Raw genomic sequence first — 15,415 nt, 5'->3', positions numbered from 1 at the left:
CAGTTTATGAACTCCCTTCCTAATATATCAAAGACTCTCCACCTATTGTTGCATTCATTCCCTCAGTGGGCCCTACAGGAAGCTTGCTGAACGACCAGCCAGACTGGAATGCACTGTGCGGGACTCTTTTCTTGAATGACCTCCATTTCTGTGGCTGCAAAGAGGAAGAAAAAGCCCTGGTCAGGAAATCAGCACCCTGAAGTGGATTCTGAGCTTTGAAGCTGAGAGGCCTTGAACAATGGTTAAATCGCTCTCTGAATCTCACTTTCTTTATCTGTAAATTGGGACCAACACCTCCCTCCTGCCTCCACCCCAGATTCTGGTAAAGTTATTCATTCACATTTGGTGAATATTTGCTAAGCACATTTTATGTGTCAGGAGGGCGCTGGGTGAGGAGGAAGAGGCAGTCCCTGTCTTCTGGAAACTCACATATAGAGAATAGTCAGTGACAATGTGATGTCGTAAGCCCCAGGAGAGCGGCAGAGAGAGTTCCTGAAGTCACTGGGAGGGACCTGTGAACCAGGAAGAATTGTGGGAGGAAGGGGTCTCTAAATGTATTCTGCAGAATAAGTCAGTGGGGAGGAGTACAAAGGAGAATATTATCACCACAGGGGAGAGGACAGAGAATGTGACCCTTCAGAGGAAGTACTGACAGTATTTTTGCACAGCTGAGTCACAAGATTCAAGGTAGGGCGAGATTCAGGGCAAGAGCCCTGAAAACAAAGGAGAGCTAAGTAGGACCCAGATATCAAGGGCCTCCAGGTTCTGTTAAAGAGTTTGGACTTCTCCCTGAGGACAGTGGGGAGCCCACTGAAAGGTTCCTGTTGGGGATGGCAGCCTGCCTCCATATGTTTCAGGCCACCCCCACCAGCCCACCCCAAGAAGTTCCAGGTGGAGCAGTTACAGAGGGCAGACTGGAGGCTTGGGATCCGCTGAGAGATGTCAGTGGCTCGTAGGAGAGAGGAGGCAGAGGTAAAAGGCGACATTACAGGAGGACTCCATCCATTGGGGAGAAAAGGGAGAGGAAGGCATCACCAAGGAAACTAGGTTCTGGCTTAGATGAAAGGGCAGATGCTGATTCTATTCACTGAGAGGGCGCATGCCTGAAGGTGGTGCCTGGTGCAAGGCAAGGTACACAGTAGGTGCTTAGTAAGTGTTTGTTGACTCAAAGCAGAATCTTTATTCTCCTAGCTTCATTCTCCTCCTACCCCTGTTAACATCGCACTCCCCTAACCCCGCCTCAGCCCCACCCCCACCTCATCCTGCACATCACTGCCTGGTAAATCTTCTTAAAACACCAATTTGTCTGTCAGATTTAAATGGCTCATTTAAATGGCTCAGGATTTCCCCAGACACCACTCAAAGCCCCTCTGCTCAGCACTCCTCAAACCCAGGCAGCCTTGCTTCTGCTCTGCTTCAGTCAGGCCTTCGGGACATCAGCCACGTGACCTGCTCCCCTCAGGGCCTCTGCTGGGGTAGTGCTCCCTTCCAGGAGCGCCCGCCTTTCTTTCATTCTGCCACCGCAAATTTGAATCAGAGAATCACAGTGGAGACCAGGGAAAAAAGAAAAAAGGTCAATTCCCTCTGGATTCCTGTTGCTTCTACTAATTCAAGGCAGGCTTAGTTCTTTGACATCCAGGCAACTCATCGGGTTTGTGGCTGTGGAAGCTGCAAGAGAGGAGAAATAGGAGGTAAATTTATCTAGATTAGAGATGAATTGGCAAACAAGCTATGTCTTAATATATCCTTCTAGCATATCCCAGACTCTTGGAGTCCTTTTGATTTTGAAACATGTTTTTAAAGCATGAGTGGATTATGATTGTCAGAAAAAAAGCAGTTTCTTCCAGGCCTTAAGCTATAAAAACTGCTATTCCTGTTCTCTCTGCAAATGAGCCCACTTTAGTATGCCCTGCTGGGAAATGAAGGCAATTGCTTTATTCCTGGGAATTACCAAAGATTTACTTGAAAGTGCTACCTCACACGCAGTGGGTAATAAGTCTAAATGAAAAGGAAAACAATTAGCCCAAATGTGCCAACCTCAACAGTGTTGATTGGTTGGTTGATTTTGAAAGCTCAATTTTATTTCTAGAATCAAAAATTGCAAAAACAAATAACAAACAACAAAACCCCCAGTGGTTAAAGTCCTTGAATGAGAAGTCCCTAGGAAGAACACAGATGGGGTTCCTTTCAGGGCCACCTACCTTTGTGCTTGAGCCCACCTGGGACCCTGGCAAAGGTGCCCATTTGGACAAACTGGGTCCCCAAATTGCAATCCATCAGGTCAAGAAAGCTACAGAGCCACCAAAAATAATGAATACATCCATGTTCTCTTGTCTGTCCTGCATACTTCCCATTGGAAGTGACAGGACTCCAGCCCCAGGCCGGCTTCACTGTCCATCCAACCACCAGGGAAGCGTTTCTCAAGGTATAGTCTAAGAACCACGTGCACCTGCATTAGTATCACCTGGACTCCTTGTTAAACACACAGATGAATGATACCCATTCCACATTACCAAGTCCAAATCTCTGGAGGTTGTTCTTTTTTTTTTTTTTTTTTTTTTTTTTTTTGAGATGGAGTTTCACTCTTGTTGCCCAGGCTGTAGTGCAATGGCGCAATCTTGGCTCACCACAAGCTCTGCCTCCCGGGTTCAAGCGATTCTCCTGCCTTAGCCTCCCAAGTAGCTGGGATGACAGGCATGTGCCACCACATCCAGCTAATTTTGTATTTTTAGTAGAGACGGGGTTTCTCCATGTGGGTCAGGCTGGTCTCTAACTCCCGACCTCAGGTTATCCGCCCACCTCAGACCCCCAAAATGCTGAGATTACAGGCATGAGCCAACATGTCAGCCCAGCCAGAGGTAGTTCTAGTCGTCAACATCATCAGGGTAGCCACACTAATAACACCTCTTTTTCCTCTTAGTCCATGGGCATTTTCCTACAATTGTTCTCAACATATCCAGCTTAAGGTCCTTGGTCCATTGTTTCAATAATAAATCTTGCAAATATTGCAAACTTCCTTGCAATTCTACTGTGTTCCTCCAGTAAACACACTCCCCATCCCCCTCAATAACTTTGTCAAATCTCTTCAAACTAAAATTTCCTAATTGCCAATCCTCCAATCTTCTTGCACTTGACCTCACTTCTAATTCTCTGAGATTTTGAGGCTACCAAATGAGATGTCTCTCCTCTTTCAGACACCAGCACATGTAACCCTGTCTCCATGGGTCCCTTCCTTCACCTTGACTCAGGATCCCACCCCAACTCCTTCTCGGAACCTTACACTATCAACATGCCTCCTGTCTTCCTGGTGTTCAGTCACCTCCTTTCAATCAATCCTTCCCCTTGGCTCTTTTTGGCTTTGTAGAGTATCATTAGTGGCAATTAGTGTGAGTATTCTCTCCAGTATCCCAGGAGGAGAATCATTACATCAATGAAGACATACTACATACCTGGCTACCACAATAGAATGTTAACCTGATTGTTACCTTTAAATCCTTTTTAAAATAATAATAATGTGTTTCAATACAGTTTTAAAAACTTTTTATTATAAAAAAATTTAAACTTTTTATTATAAAAATTATAAACATTTTCAAATACATTCAAAAATAGAGAAACTAGTAAAATGAACTCCTACTTACCCATCAGCCAGCCTCAACAATTGTCACCATTTTATCAATGTATGTATTTAATTTATTTTATTTTATTTTGGAGACAGAATTTTGCTCTGTTGCACAGGTGGGAGTGCAGTGGCACAATCTCGGCTCACTGCAACCTCTGCCTCCCAGACGCTAAGATTCTCCTGCCTCAGCCTCCCAAGTAGCTGGGATTACAGGCATGCACCACTATGCCCGGCTAATTTTTGTATTTTAATAGAGATGGGATTTCACCACATTGGCCAGGCTGGTCTTGAACTCCTGACCTCAGGTGGTCCACCTTCCTCCACCTCCCAAAGTGCTGGGATTACAGGCATGAGCCACTGTGCCTGGCCATATTTTAAAGAAAATTCTATATATTGGGCCATCACATTATGCATCTCTAATTGATAAGGGCCAATTTTATAAAACATAACCTCCAGGCCGTTATCACAGCTAAATAACTGTGATTCCTTAATATCACCTAATTCTCAGTCCATATTTTATTTTCCCAGTTGTTTCCAGGATGTCTTTTTATAGTTGGGGTGTTCAAATCAAGATTGAGCAAAGTTCTCATACTGTATCTCATTGTTTTGTCTCTTAAGTTATTTTTGTCCTCTAATAGTCTCCCTGCCTTTATGTTTTTTAAATGCCATTGATTTTTTGGGCCATTTGTTACATAGAGTGTCCCACACTCTTGATTTGGCTGATCACATCCTTAAAGCACTGATAACTTTTGTCTCTATCCCCCATATTTCTGCCTTTTTTTTTTTTTTAATCAAGAGTACTTCATAGGCAGTACTTTTAAACATACTCACGTGTTGGAGACCACTTTCAGAAAATCTGTCCCTCATCCTCACATCCTCTTCCAGCTACCAACTTTCCTCCTCCCCATCCATAGCTGAATGAGGCTCCAGAAAGCCACTGTGTTTGCTTTCTTAATTTCCTCAGCTTTCACCCTCTCTTCAGATCTGGCTTCTGCTCCTGTCACACCCAGAAACAGTAATGACCTCCATTCCTTCAAATCAAGCAGATATTTCTTTGATCAATTTCCATTTTATTCCAGTTACAGAATTCAATAGCTTAAGGCAGGAATTTATTTTGTCTCTCATAGTTCCATGGATTGACTGGAATCAGCTGAGGAGTTCTCACTTGGGGCCTCTTAAGGAGCTGGCATCATCTGAAGGCTTCATGTCCTAGATGGCTTTTTTCTTCACAAGGCTGCTATCCAGGTTGGATCTCAGGAACAACTGGGATCTCTCCCTCGCTCTCCTTGCCCTTCCATAGGGTACCTTCACCTTCATATGGTCGTTTGGGCTTCCTCACAGCATGGGGGTTTATGGGTAAACAGACCTCTTACATGGGGGCTGGCATCGCACTGAGAAAGTATTTCAAGAGACCAAGGTGGATGTTGCAAGGATTTCTGTGACCTTGATAGTCACGTAGTGTCCCCTCTGCTTCAGTCTAGTGATTGAACGAACGGGTCCTGCCCCCCTTCAGTGTTGGGGGCACTACACGAAGGTATGAATTTCAGCAGGCATAGTTCCCTGGGGCCATCTTTGGAGACTATCACATTTCTCCTTTGACTTTTCGACAATTATCAGCACCTCAGTGAATTATCTGATTTTTGAAATACTCTGACCCCTTACTCCCATAACAAGTCACTTTTCTGTTCCTTTTCTACCTCTCTGACAAAAACCTCTCAGTGGTCTTCATAGGCCCCATCTTCCTCTGCCCAGTCCTCCAGGCCTGGTCCTAGATTTCTTCTCTTCCAAGCCTCTTCTCTCCCAAAGCCCTTTCACATGGAGGTCCATGATTTCAATTAATTCCTAAAATGGGCATGACTAAAGTATTATTCACTCCAACCCAAAACTGTCCTCTGAGCACCATATCCCACCTTCTAGAAACCTCTTCTTGAATATTCCAAAGGCATATTAACATGTTCAACTAAACTCAGAATCGACCCCTGCCCCAAATTGGGCCCCTTACAGATTTCTTCATTTCACCTAATGGCATCCTCACTGCCTCCACTTACACAGAAACTTGAGGGTCATCTCTTTCTCTCTCTCTCTGACTGAGTCTATTAATTCTATCACCAAAATATTACTTCTAAAATGTTTCTGCCCACTCTTCCCCACCTCCACTGCTGTCACCCTCTATCCAGGCCACCCTCTGGGGCTATCCCTAGAAGAATATGGTACCCATGGCAACTCAAGCCAGTGCAGAGTTTATCCAAAGTACTGGCCCTTAAAAAGGAGCTACTCTGTACTGGCACTGGCATCTTTTATTGGCTCTGGGAGATACTGTTAAAAACAGAAACTCAAAATTGAATTTTAATGATGGTTCATTAAAAAGATATGCATTTTGCAGCCTCTCACCTCAAGTGTGGGGCCCAAGGTAGATATTCCATATTCTCTTCCTAAAGGAAATGTCTGCTAACAGGTCTCCGTTCATCCACTCTTGCCTCCTAGAACTGCTGTCCACACAGCAGCAAGAGTGAAAATGTGAATTACGTCCTCTGCTTAAAACTCTCTCATGACTTTTCATTGATTTTGGGATTAAAAAAAAAAAAGAAAAAAAAAAACCCTTAACATAGCTTACAACATAAATAGGAAACTGTATTAGACAGTTTTCACACTGCTTATAAAGACATACCCAAGACTGGGTAACTTATAAGGAAAAAGAGGTTTAATGGCTTACAGTTCCACATGGCTGGGGAGGCCTCACAATCATGGTGGAAGGCAAAAGGCATGTCTCACATGGCAGCAGGCAAGACAGAGAATGAGAGCCAAGTGAAAGGGGTTTCCCCTTACAAAATATCAGATCTCATGAGACTTATTCACTCCCACAAGAACAGTATGGGAGAAACAGCTCCCATGACTCAATTATCTCCCACAGGGTCCCTCCCACAACATGTGGGAATTATGGGAGCTATAATTCAAGATGAGATTTGGGTGGGGACACAGCCAAACCGTATCAGGAACTCAGTCTGTCCTCTTACAGCATTTTGACGCAAGTAACAGAAACTCAAACTCAATCTTGCTTGAACAATAAGGAATTCTAATATCTCATAGAACAGAAGTCCTGAGGTAGGGTGGCCTTTAGGGCAGACTGATTCAGCAACCCAACCTTTATCAAGGAGAAAGATTCTTTCCATATGGCTATTCTGCCATCCTTGGTGCTGGCTTCCTCCTGAGAGGGGAAGATAGCTGCAGCAGGCCCAGGCTTCACATCCAGATTTCACAACACTCAGGGGAACACATAGGGGCCATCTTTTCTTGTGACTTGTTCTTGAGAACAAGGAAACGTTTTTCGGAAGTCCCCTGTGAAACTTTCCTTAATTTCTCTTTTGCCAGAATTGGGGCCCACCCTTATAACTAAACCAATCACTGTGTGATATGGTTTGGCTCTGTCCCCACCCAAATTTTATCTTGAATTATAGCTCCCACGATTCCCACATGTTGTGGGAGGTAATTGAATCATGCAGGTGGATCTTTCCCATGCTGTTCTCATGATAGTGAATAAATCTCGTGAGATCTGATGGTTTTATAAAGGTGAGTTCCCCTGTACAAGCTCTTCTCTTGCCTGCCACCGTGTAAGACATCCCTTGCTCTTCCACCATGATTGTGAGGCCTCCTCAGCCATGTGAAACTGTGAGTCCACTAAACCTCTTTTTCTTTATAAATTACCCAGCCTCAGGTATGTCTTTATCAGCAGGTGGAAATGGACTAATAAACTGGGAGAGGAATTACTACCTGGAACTGGGAGTGAAGTTAGCATCACCGGATGCAGAAAGCTGTGTTAGGGGACGTATGGATTCCTGGACCAAACAGTGATTCTGTTGGAAGGAAGAAGGGGGTAGGCACTGCTAGGGAGGCATGTCCAGTGTCCCCCACCTTATACCTCTCCAGGTGATCTCACTCCAGCTTCTCTGAACTCTCTCCACTGCAGCCGCAGCAGTCTTCACATCCTTGTCTGCACCTGCTTCCTTCTGTCACAGTCCTTGCACACGCTTGCCCTGCCTGAAGAATGCCTTCTCCTAGGGAAATCCAACTCATCCATCTGTCTGGGAGGAAATTTAATCTCTCTTTAACCCTCATAAATTCGTACTTGGGACAACAGATTAACAAGGGAAAAACAAGCAAGTTTATTAACATGTGCAGTGCACATCACAAGGGAGAAACTTCAATAAAAGGTGTCAACCTAACGTAACCACAAGGCTCAGGATCCAGTTCAAATGAATTGATTTAAGTAAAAAGTGTGAGTTTGGCCATCCCAGGACACATGGACACCAAAGAATAGTGACCTCTATTCTCGGTGTGGGGAAAGGTGAAGATCATTTATACAGACAAAACTGGAGGCACTGAACAGAACTACAATATTTTCCATCCAAAGGCTAACAGAGAGATATAAGATTGATTGGCTACTCTTAATTATGCTCTAAGGAGTTTGCTTAACATTCTGTTGAGAAGAGGTAACAGTCACAAGGGTCTCTGTCTCCAAAGTCATTTAGTCTAGGTTTGAATGAAGAACAGAAAGTCTAGTAAAATATAACTCTCAACACAAAAGTCAGGAAGAAACAGCCATGCATCAGAGAAGAAAAACAAGCATGTTATATGACTCCATTTCCAAGGCTTAACTTTTCCCTTTGGCATAATCAATTTTGAAGGTCCTGAAATTTTCTGTTCACAAAGGTAACTCCAAGCAGTGGCTTAGAACTCTGGCTTATACAGCATCTTCAACAAAGAACAATAAATTTTAGAAAAGTGACAAGACAAAGGAAAGCAGTTGTAGGTTTCCAGAGGTGGGAAACTGTGGGAAGGCAAATATATGGGAGTAAAGTAATGGAGTAAGATTTGTTTCCAGATTACTCCTGTGCCATATCTGAGTGGACAACAGCTGTTCCCAGTAGAGGAGAATTTATATCCTGTCTTTACGTGGAAAAGCGGAGGAGGATAGAAAGAGCTTTCCCTCCATTTGCTGCTTCTTAATTGCCTTTTGCTCAAAAATATTTATGTCAAAGAAGCATATTTTGGGATGCCATATTCTAGTTTCTTTCACTTCCAATCTCAGCTAAATGCCTTTCCCTAGGGAAATCCAACTCATCCTTTTGTCTGGGAGGAAAAGCTGCTAGAATAAAAGCAGACAGAAGAACATGGAAGGACTAGACTTGCTGAGTCTCCTGGCCTTCATCTTTTTCCCATGCTGAATGCTTCCTGCCCTTGAACACTGAACTCCAAGTTCTGCAGCTTTTGGACTCTTAGACCTACACCAGTGGCTTGCCAGGGGCTCTCGAGCCTTCCGCTACTGACTGAAGGCTACACTGTTGGCCTCCCTACCTTTGAGGTTTGGGGACTCAGACTGGCTTCCCTGCTCCTCAGCTTGAAGACAGCCTATTGTGGGACTTCACCTCGTGATCGTGTGAGTCAATACTCCTTAGTAAACTTCGTTCATATATACCTCTATCCTATTAGTTCTGTCCCTCCAGAGAACCCTGACTAATACATCATTCTCCACCCCTCCCTGTGTTCACATTGTTTGCCCCATAAGTCCACTCTGTCACTAGCGCATGGCTTCCTTTGGCCAACAGGATGTGAGCAAATATGACACAGCAGATCTTTACAAAAGCACTTGCACATTTCTGCTTAGGCCTTGCTCTGCTGAGTGGCCATAAGCACATGCCTGGGCTAGCCTCCTGGAGTATAACTCACCTGGGACAGCCAAATTGTCCTAGTTATCCCAGCTGTGGCCATCCTAGCAGAGCCAATAGCCAACCAGTCCCAAGCTTGTAAGAGCACAGTGAAAACGAGGAAGACTGCCCAGCCAGCAGCAGCTGACCACAGAGGCATGAGCGAGCCCAGCCCAGCAGAGATCAGCCAAGCTGAGCCCAGGTCAGCTAAGACCCAGCACACTTGTAAATGACACAGTTTATTCTTGCACGCCAATGAAATTATTGAGGTTGTTCATTACAAGGAATCAGTATGTCAATGGATAACTGGAAACAAATGCGGTTTAAACATCCAGCAGCTGAGGAATGGTGCAATACCTTGCAGCAATTAAGAAAGCTGATACAAAGACTATACTTTCAGGGATCATTTCTATAGTTCATTACTAAAGAAGTTTATCTGAACATGTAGAGCACAGGACACCACAAGGAGGAGGCACAACATTATTCCCTGAGCCTGAAGCCGGCTCTTGGTATTGCATCACTAAAACAGCCATTTTTCACTGGTGACTGTTCTCTTCCAGGAGAATAAGGAGAGGTTGCAGTTTGGGTGGTTAAAAAAAAAAAAAAAAAGAATTCTGATGCAGATGTATATTGACTTGAAATGTTCACCATAGACTGAGAAATTGTAGGAGGAATGGGAAGCAGGTTGCAAAAAATGTATGTAATATGACACCACTTTCATAAAACATATGTTTATACATTTGCATATGAATGAGTCGGGTCCGATACACAAGATGCTGAAAATGGTTATTTCCAAATGGTAGGATTTGGGGTAATTTTCATTTGTTGTTTGTCTGTGTTTTAGAGTTATCCTATAGGAACATGTGTCACTTGTACAATTTTCAAAGGGGAGAAAAAAATCTTTTCCATAGAGTACAGCATTTCAAAAACTTAAAATCTTTTAGCTTATTCATAACAACCCTGAGTGTGTTTCAAGTATTTTTTGTGGATAAAGTCATTATCAGCTCTTGTAGCATCCTGTGCAGGAGACTTGGTAACATCGGCTCGTCCAGGATTCACTAAGGATTGCAGGTAGCAGAACCCACCTATCTGATCCCACTGGTAACCCCGAGCTCTGTGGATGGCAGTGGCTTCATTTTTCCAGCCCACACAGAGCCAGGGAAGCCTTAAAGCTCCTGTACCTCGGAGGAGGCAAGGGTTGGGGTCACTGTGGATCCCTACCGTCCTAACAGCAGAGTAGAGCCTTCCCAGTAACTTCCTGCTGACAGAGGTTAGTTATGACCCTTGGGAAAACAAAAGACACCTTTTAAAGTTTCCTACTAACAGGAAGTCAAATTTCATATATTCAGAGTAAGAAATTCAATGCCCCAGGGCAGGACAAGGATAGCTACCACCTTAATCCTTATAAAGGATGAAAGGACTTCCTGCCTGCCTGCCTGCCTTTCCTCCTTCCTTGCTCTCTCTATTTTTCTCTTTCTTTTTCTCTCTCTCTCATTATTCCTCTTTCCTTCCTTTCTTATCCATCATTTGCAGTTAGCCTTTTACCTAAAATAAATCCTAGTTTAAAGCAAGTAGATCCATCCCTGCACTTTCCTTACCAGTTCTCAATTTGCAATCAATCCCAAATACTTTTTTTTTTCTGCCACTACTGCTGCTGTTGCTAAAACCCTCCTCAGAGAGCTGGTGAAAATTACCCATCAGGCTGATGGAGTCTCATGGAATCATATAATCTGATCCCAGATTGCTGTCCCTAAAACACTCACTTCTTTTCTTCATTCCTACTTCCTTATCCTTTCCCTGAATTAGAGTAGGTCTTAATCTTTTCAACACTTTTAGGCCCCAGCACTCCTGCCCTACCCTCCTCATACTCTGTGGAGGCATTGACTTAGAACATGCCCAACAACTGCCCTTGCATCTACCTCTAAATGTCTCCCTGCTGTTTATTTCCAGTGTATCACCCTCCTCACCCCCCATCTCCGGCCAGGCTCTCGATCCTAACCCAACTGGTTTTCCCTAGGACAGTGATTATTTCAGTTCAGATCCAGGGGATCATGAGGAGTCCATGAGGCCCTGCAGGTGATCCACAAATCTTCAGAAAGCAATGCAGAATCTTTATGTCAATTTTTAGATGAGAGTCCCTAGTTTTCTTTTAATTTCCAAAGGGCTCTACAGATCTAGGACAGTGCTTTATCAGTTACCCTCTCTTTCTTGCATTTTTAGGCTCCCTCCCTTTCAACTGGTATCCACTTCTCCATCTACACATAACCTGGGTGTACCAGAGCCATGGACAACTATGAAATATAATTACCAGGTGTATTAGTCTGCTCTGTTTGGCATAACAAAATACCACAGGCAGGGTGGCTTAAACAGCAGAAATGTATTTTCTCACAGTTCTGGAGGCCGAAAGTTTGAGACCAAGGTGCCAGCATGGTTGGCTTTTGGTGACAGTTCTCTTCCTGGCTTGCAGATAGCCACTTTCTCACAATTTCTTCACATGCTGTCATGCAATCCTCCCACCTCAGCCTCACGGCTAGCTGGGACCACAGGTGTGCATCACCATGCCTGTAATTTTTTTTTCTTTTTTTGTAGAAACAGGGTTTCTCCATGTTGCCCAGGCGGCTCAAGCGATCCTCCTGCCTCAGCCTCCCAAAGTGCTGGGATTACAGGCATGAGCTGTTGTGCCCGCTCATTTAACCTTAATTACTAAAGACTCTGTCTCCAAATACAGTCACAGAGGACAGAGGAGAGGGAGTGTTAACACTTCAACATATGAAACTTGGGGCGACACAGTTCAGTCAATAGCACCAGAAATAAAAATAACTTGTTTTAAGATATCAGAGTTGCTATCTTTGTTACACTGACAATAGATTCCTAACTTATCTTTTTTCTCTGGCTGCTTTTAAGATCTTCCCTTTATCGCTGGTTTTAAGCAATTTGATTATGAGATGCCTTAGTGGAGTTTTCTTCATGTTTCTTGAACTTGGAGTTTATTGAGCTTCTTGGATCTGCAGATTATAATTTTCATAAAGTTTGGAGATTTTTTCACATCATTTTTTCAAATATGTATATTTTTTGCTTCCCCTTCACAGAGTCTAATTATATATATAATTCCAGGTGGTACATCCCACTTCCTGGGTTCAGTGGGATAGTCCTACCTCCCTGGAGACTCTATCAACCAACACATCTTCAGCCCCTCCCTCCTGCAGTAGGCACAGCAACTCAAGGAAGACAGAAATTTCAGTTTGTCCCAGAGATAACTAATGCTCTTTAATTTTTAAAATTCATTCTTATCTGAGTCTTTTACCTAGGCCAGTTTCTCTTGCTCTGCCTCCAAGTTCATTAATGTTTTCTTCTGATTGTAAAGACTGGGGGACCTCTTTCTTAAGTGATCTTTGTCTTAAGATTTGGTGCAATATATCAGTAGGCCTAACAGAATGAATGTCTAACAAAAGAAAGTTGAAAACTAAATGACTGTTACCTTTTTCTTTGAAATACTGTAAGAATGAAAGTTAGATATGCTTTGTGACTTCCACAAAACCCTGACCACTACACAGGCTGTGATTTTTATCAGTGCAAGATGCAAGGTGAGCAGGCTCACTGAGAAAACGCACGCCAGGGACTTCACAGTTCCTGCTCTGCATGATGATATGGACTAGAAGGAAAAAGACGTTAGCATGAGGGATTTCTGATCAGGGTCAAGCTGTCTTCTGATCACTAATGACTTGTCAGCTCGTGGGATGGATGAACAATGAGCGTCTTTGGTTACAAACTGCGATCTACCTACCAATTGTGAAAACTGTATTCACAGGAGTCGACAGCAGCAGTTGATGGCAAGATGGCACTCAGAAATGGCATTGACATACTTTAGGATGTGGAATCATAAGTGAGACAGCACACAATTAGAATAAAGAATTGGCAGAGGGGGTTAACTTGGGAGGAAAGGTGTGGATATAAACTGTTACTGAAGAAGACAAATAGATTGTTCATGACACTGAGACTTTCTATGATACTACAGCAGAAGAGATGTCCACGCATGTGACTGACCTTATTTCATTCCTAAGTGAGATAGTTTTGGATGCAGTGCTCGCTGTTGCTGAATAAATGATCCCAATGTGCCTTGTGTTTCTTTCTTTGGGAATATTTCAATCTTGTCTCAATGCTCAAAATGGATCAGAGATACAGATTTTGATAGGAAAGTGACATTATTCTTGAGCTCTTGTGAAGAAAGTCATTGGTTTTTATCTTCTTTAGAGTTAGACTGTGGGTGTGGGTATAAAAGACGGGATCTGTAACATCTTTCTTTCTTAGAAATGTATTTCCTATTCCCATGGAAATGGTTGCATTAGATGTTCTCTATCATTTAATAATATACTTGTGGACTAAAAGATAAAAGTGCTGTATGAAATAAGCCAATTATGTTAAACTAGCACATCTGCCTTTACCGCCTTTATCATTAGCCTGAATAGAAAGGCCTTTAAAATTGATTTTTTAGAAAGCAGTTGAGCTCTCTCCTCCCGCCGCCCAAGATGCCGAAAGGAAAGAAGGCCAAGGGAAAGAAGGTGGCTCCGGCCCCTGCTGTCGTGAAAAAGCAGGAGGCCAAGAAAGTGGTGAATCCCCTGTTTGAGAAAAGACCTAAGAATTTTGGCATTGGACAGGACATCCAGCCCAAAAGAGACCTCACCCGCTTTGTGAAATGGCCTCGCTATATCAGGTTGCAGCGGCAGAGAGCCATCCTCTATAAGCGGCTGAAAGTGCCTCCTGCTATTAACCAGTTCACCCAGGCCCTGGACCGCCAAACAGCTACTCAGCTGCTTAAGCTGGCCCACAAGTACAGACCAGAGACAAAGCAAGAGAAGAAGCAGAGGCTGTTGGCCCGGGCCGAGAAGAAAGCTGCTGGCAAAGGGGATGTCCCCACTAAGAGACCACCTGTCCTTCGAGCAGGAGTTAACACCGTCACCACCTTGGTGGAGAACAAGAAGGCTCAGCTGGTGGTGATTGCACATGACGTGGATCCCATCGAGCTGGTTGTCTTCTTGCCTGCCCTGTGTCGTAAAATGGGGGTCCCTTACTGCATTATCAAGGGGAAGGCCAGACTGGGCCGTCTAGTCCACAGGAAGACCTGCACCACTGTCGCCTTCACACAGGTGAACTCGGAAGACAAAGGCGCTTTGGCTAAGCTGGTGGAAGCTATCAGGACCAATTACAACGACAGATACGATGAGATCCGCCGTCACTGGGGCGGCAATGTCCTGGGTCCCAAGTCTGTGGCTCGTATCGCCAAGCTCGAAAAGGCAAAGGCTAAAGAACTTGCCACTAAGCTGGGTTAAACGTACACTGTTGAGTTTTCTGTACATAAAAATAATTAAAATACAAATTTTCCTTCAAAAAAAAAAAAGAAAGCAGTTGAATGCATTCTTTGCTATTATATTTATTCAATAAACTATTTAATTAGTAAAAAGATAGTGTCTTCTGCAATGTCTAACTTTCTGCTAATCTTATATGGTGCATTTTTCATCCCAGATTTCAAAGTTTTGATATCTAGGCTTTCAATTTGTGTCTTTTTTGTATTTTCTCTGGCTCTTCTGAACTTTTAAAACATTTAACACAATTACAATGATTGTTTTAATGTTCTTCTCTGTTAATTCTAACATCTGTGTCAGTTCTGGGTCAGTTTTTACAGACCGATTATTCTCCTTGCTGTGTTTTTCTGCCTTGTTGTGTCTTTGATTGGATAATACAAATTGTGAATTTCACCGTGCTGGGTGTTGGAATTTTTTTTTTTTTTTCCCTGTATGTTTTTTTGAGCTTTTCAGGTCTTGCCTTTGTGCTCTGAGAGGCATTTTCTGGAGCAGTGCTCAGTCTAGGGTTAATTATTCCCAACCACTGAGGCAAGACCTTACTAAGTACCCAGTGCCCCATGAATGATAAGTTTTTTCAGTTTCACTGGTAGGAACAGGTACCATGCCTGGCACCCACTGTTCCTTCTAATCCTTTCAGATGGCTCATTCCTCAGCCTCACATGCATGCACTGTTCGCCACTTTGCTGAATGGCCAAGGGGATCCTCTGTGGAGCTCTGGGATTCTCTCTCTGAGC

At 43.5% G+C, this 15,415-nt stretch overlaps 1 protein-coding gene and 1 non-coding gene across 2 annotated transcripts; both read left to right on the top strand.

The window, feature by feature from the left end:
- The first annotated feature begins 6,023 nt into the window (after positions 1–6,023).
- Positions 6,024–14,715, top strand: LOC112605673 (60S ribosomal protein L7a). The gene is made up of 2 exons (XM_025355393.1): positions 6,024–6,029; positions 13,848–14,715. Exon 2 carries the CDS (start codon positions 13,848–13,850, stop codon positions 14,646–14,648), a length of 801 nt encoding a protein of 266 aa, XP_025211178.1. The 5' UTR covers positions 6,024–6,029; the 3' UTR covers positions 14,649–14,715.
- LOC112607539 lies at positions 9,706–9,912 on the top strand. The gene has a single exon (XR_003115864.1). It is a non-coding gene; the product is annotated as a small nucleolar RNA U3 (small nucleolar RNA).
- Positions 14,716–15,415: the final 700 nt, after the last annotated feature.

The sequence above is a fragment of the Theropithecus gelada genome, chromosome 14 (assembly GCF_003255815.1).
Source record: "Theropithecus gelada isolate Dixy chromosome 14, Tgel_1.0, whole genome shotgun sequence".
NCBI lineage: Eukaryota > Metazoa > Chordata > Mammalia > Primates > Cercopithecidae > Theropithecus > Theropithecus gelada.
Note: the sequence above shows the minus strand (reverse complement) of the source record. Positions and strands in the feature narration are given on the sequence as shown.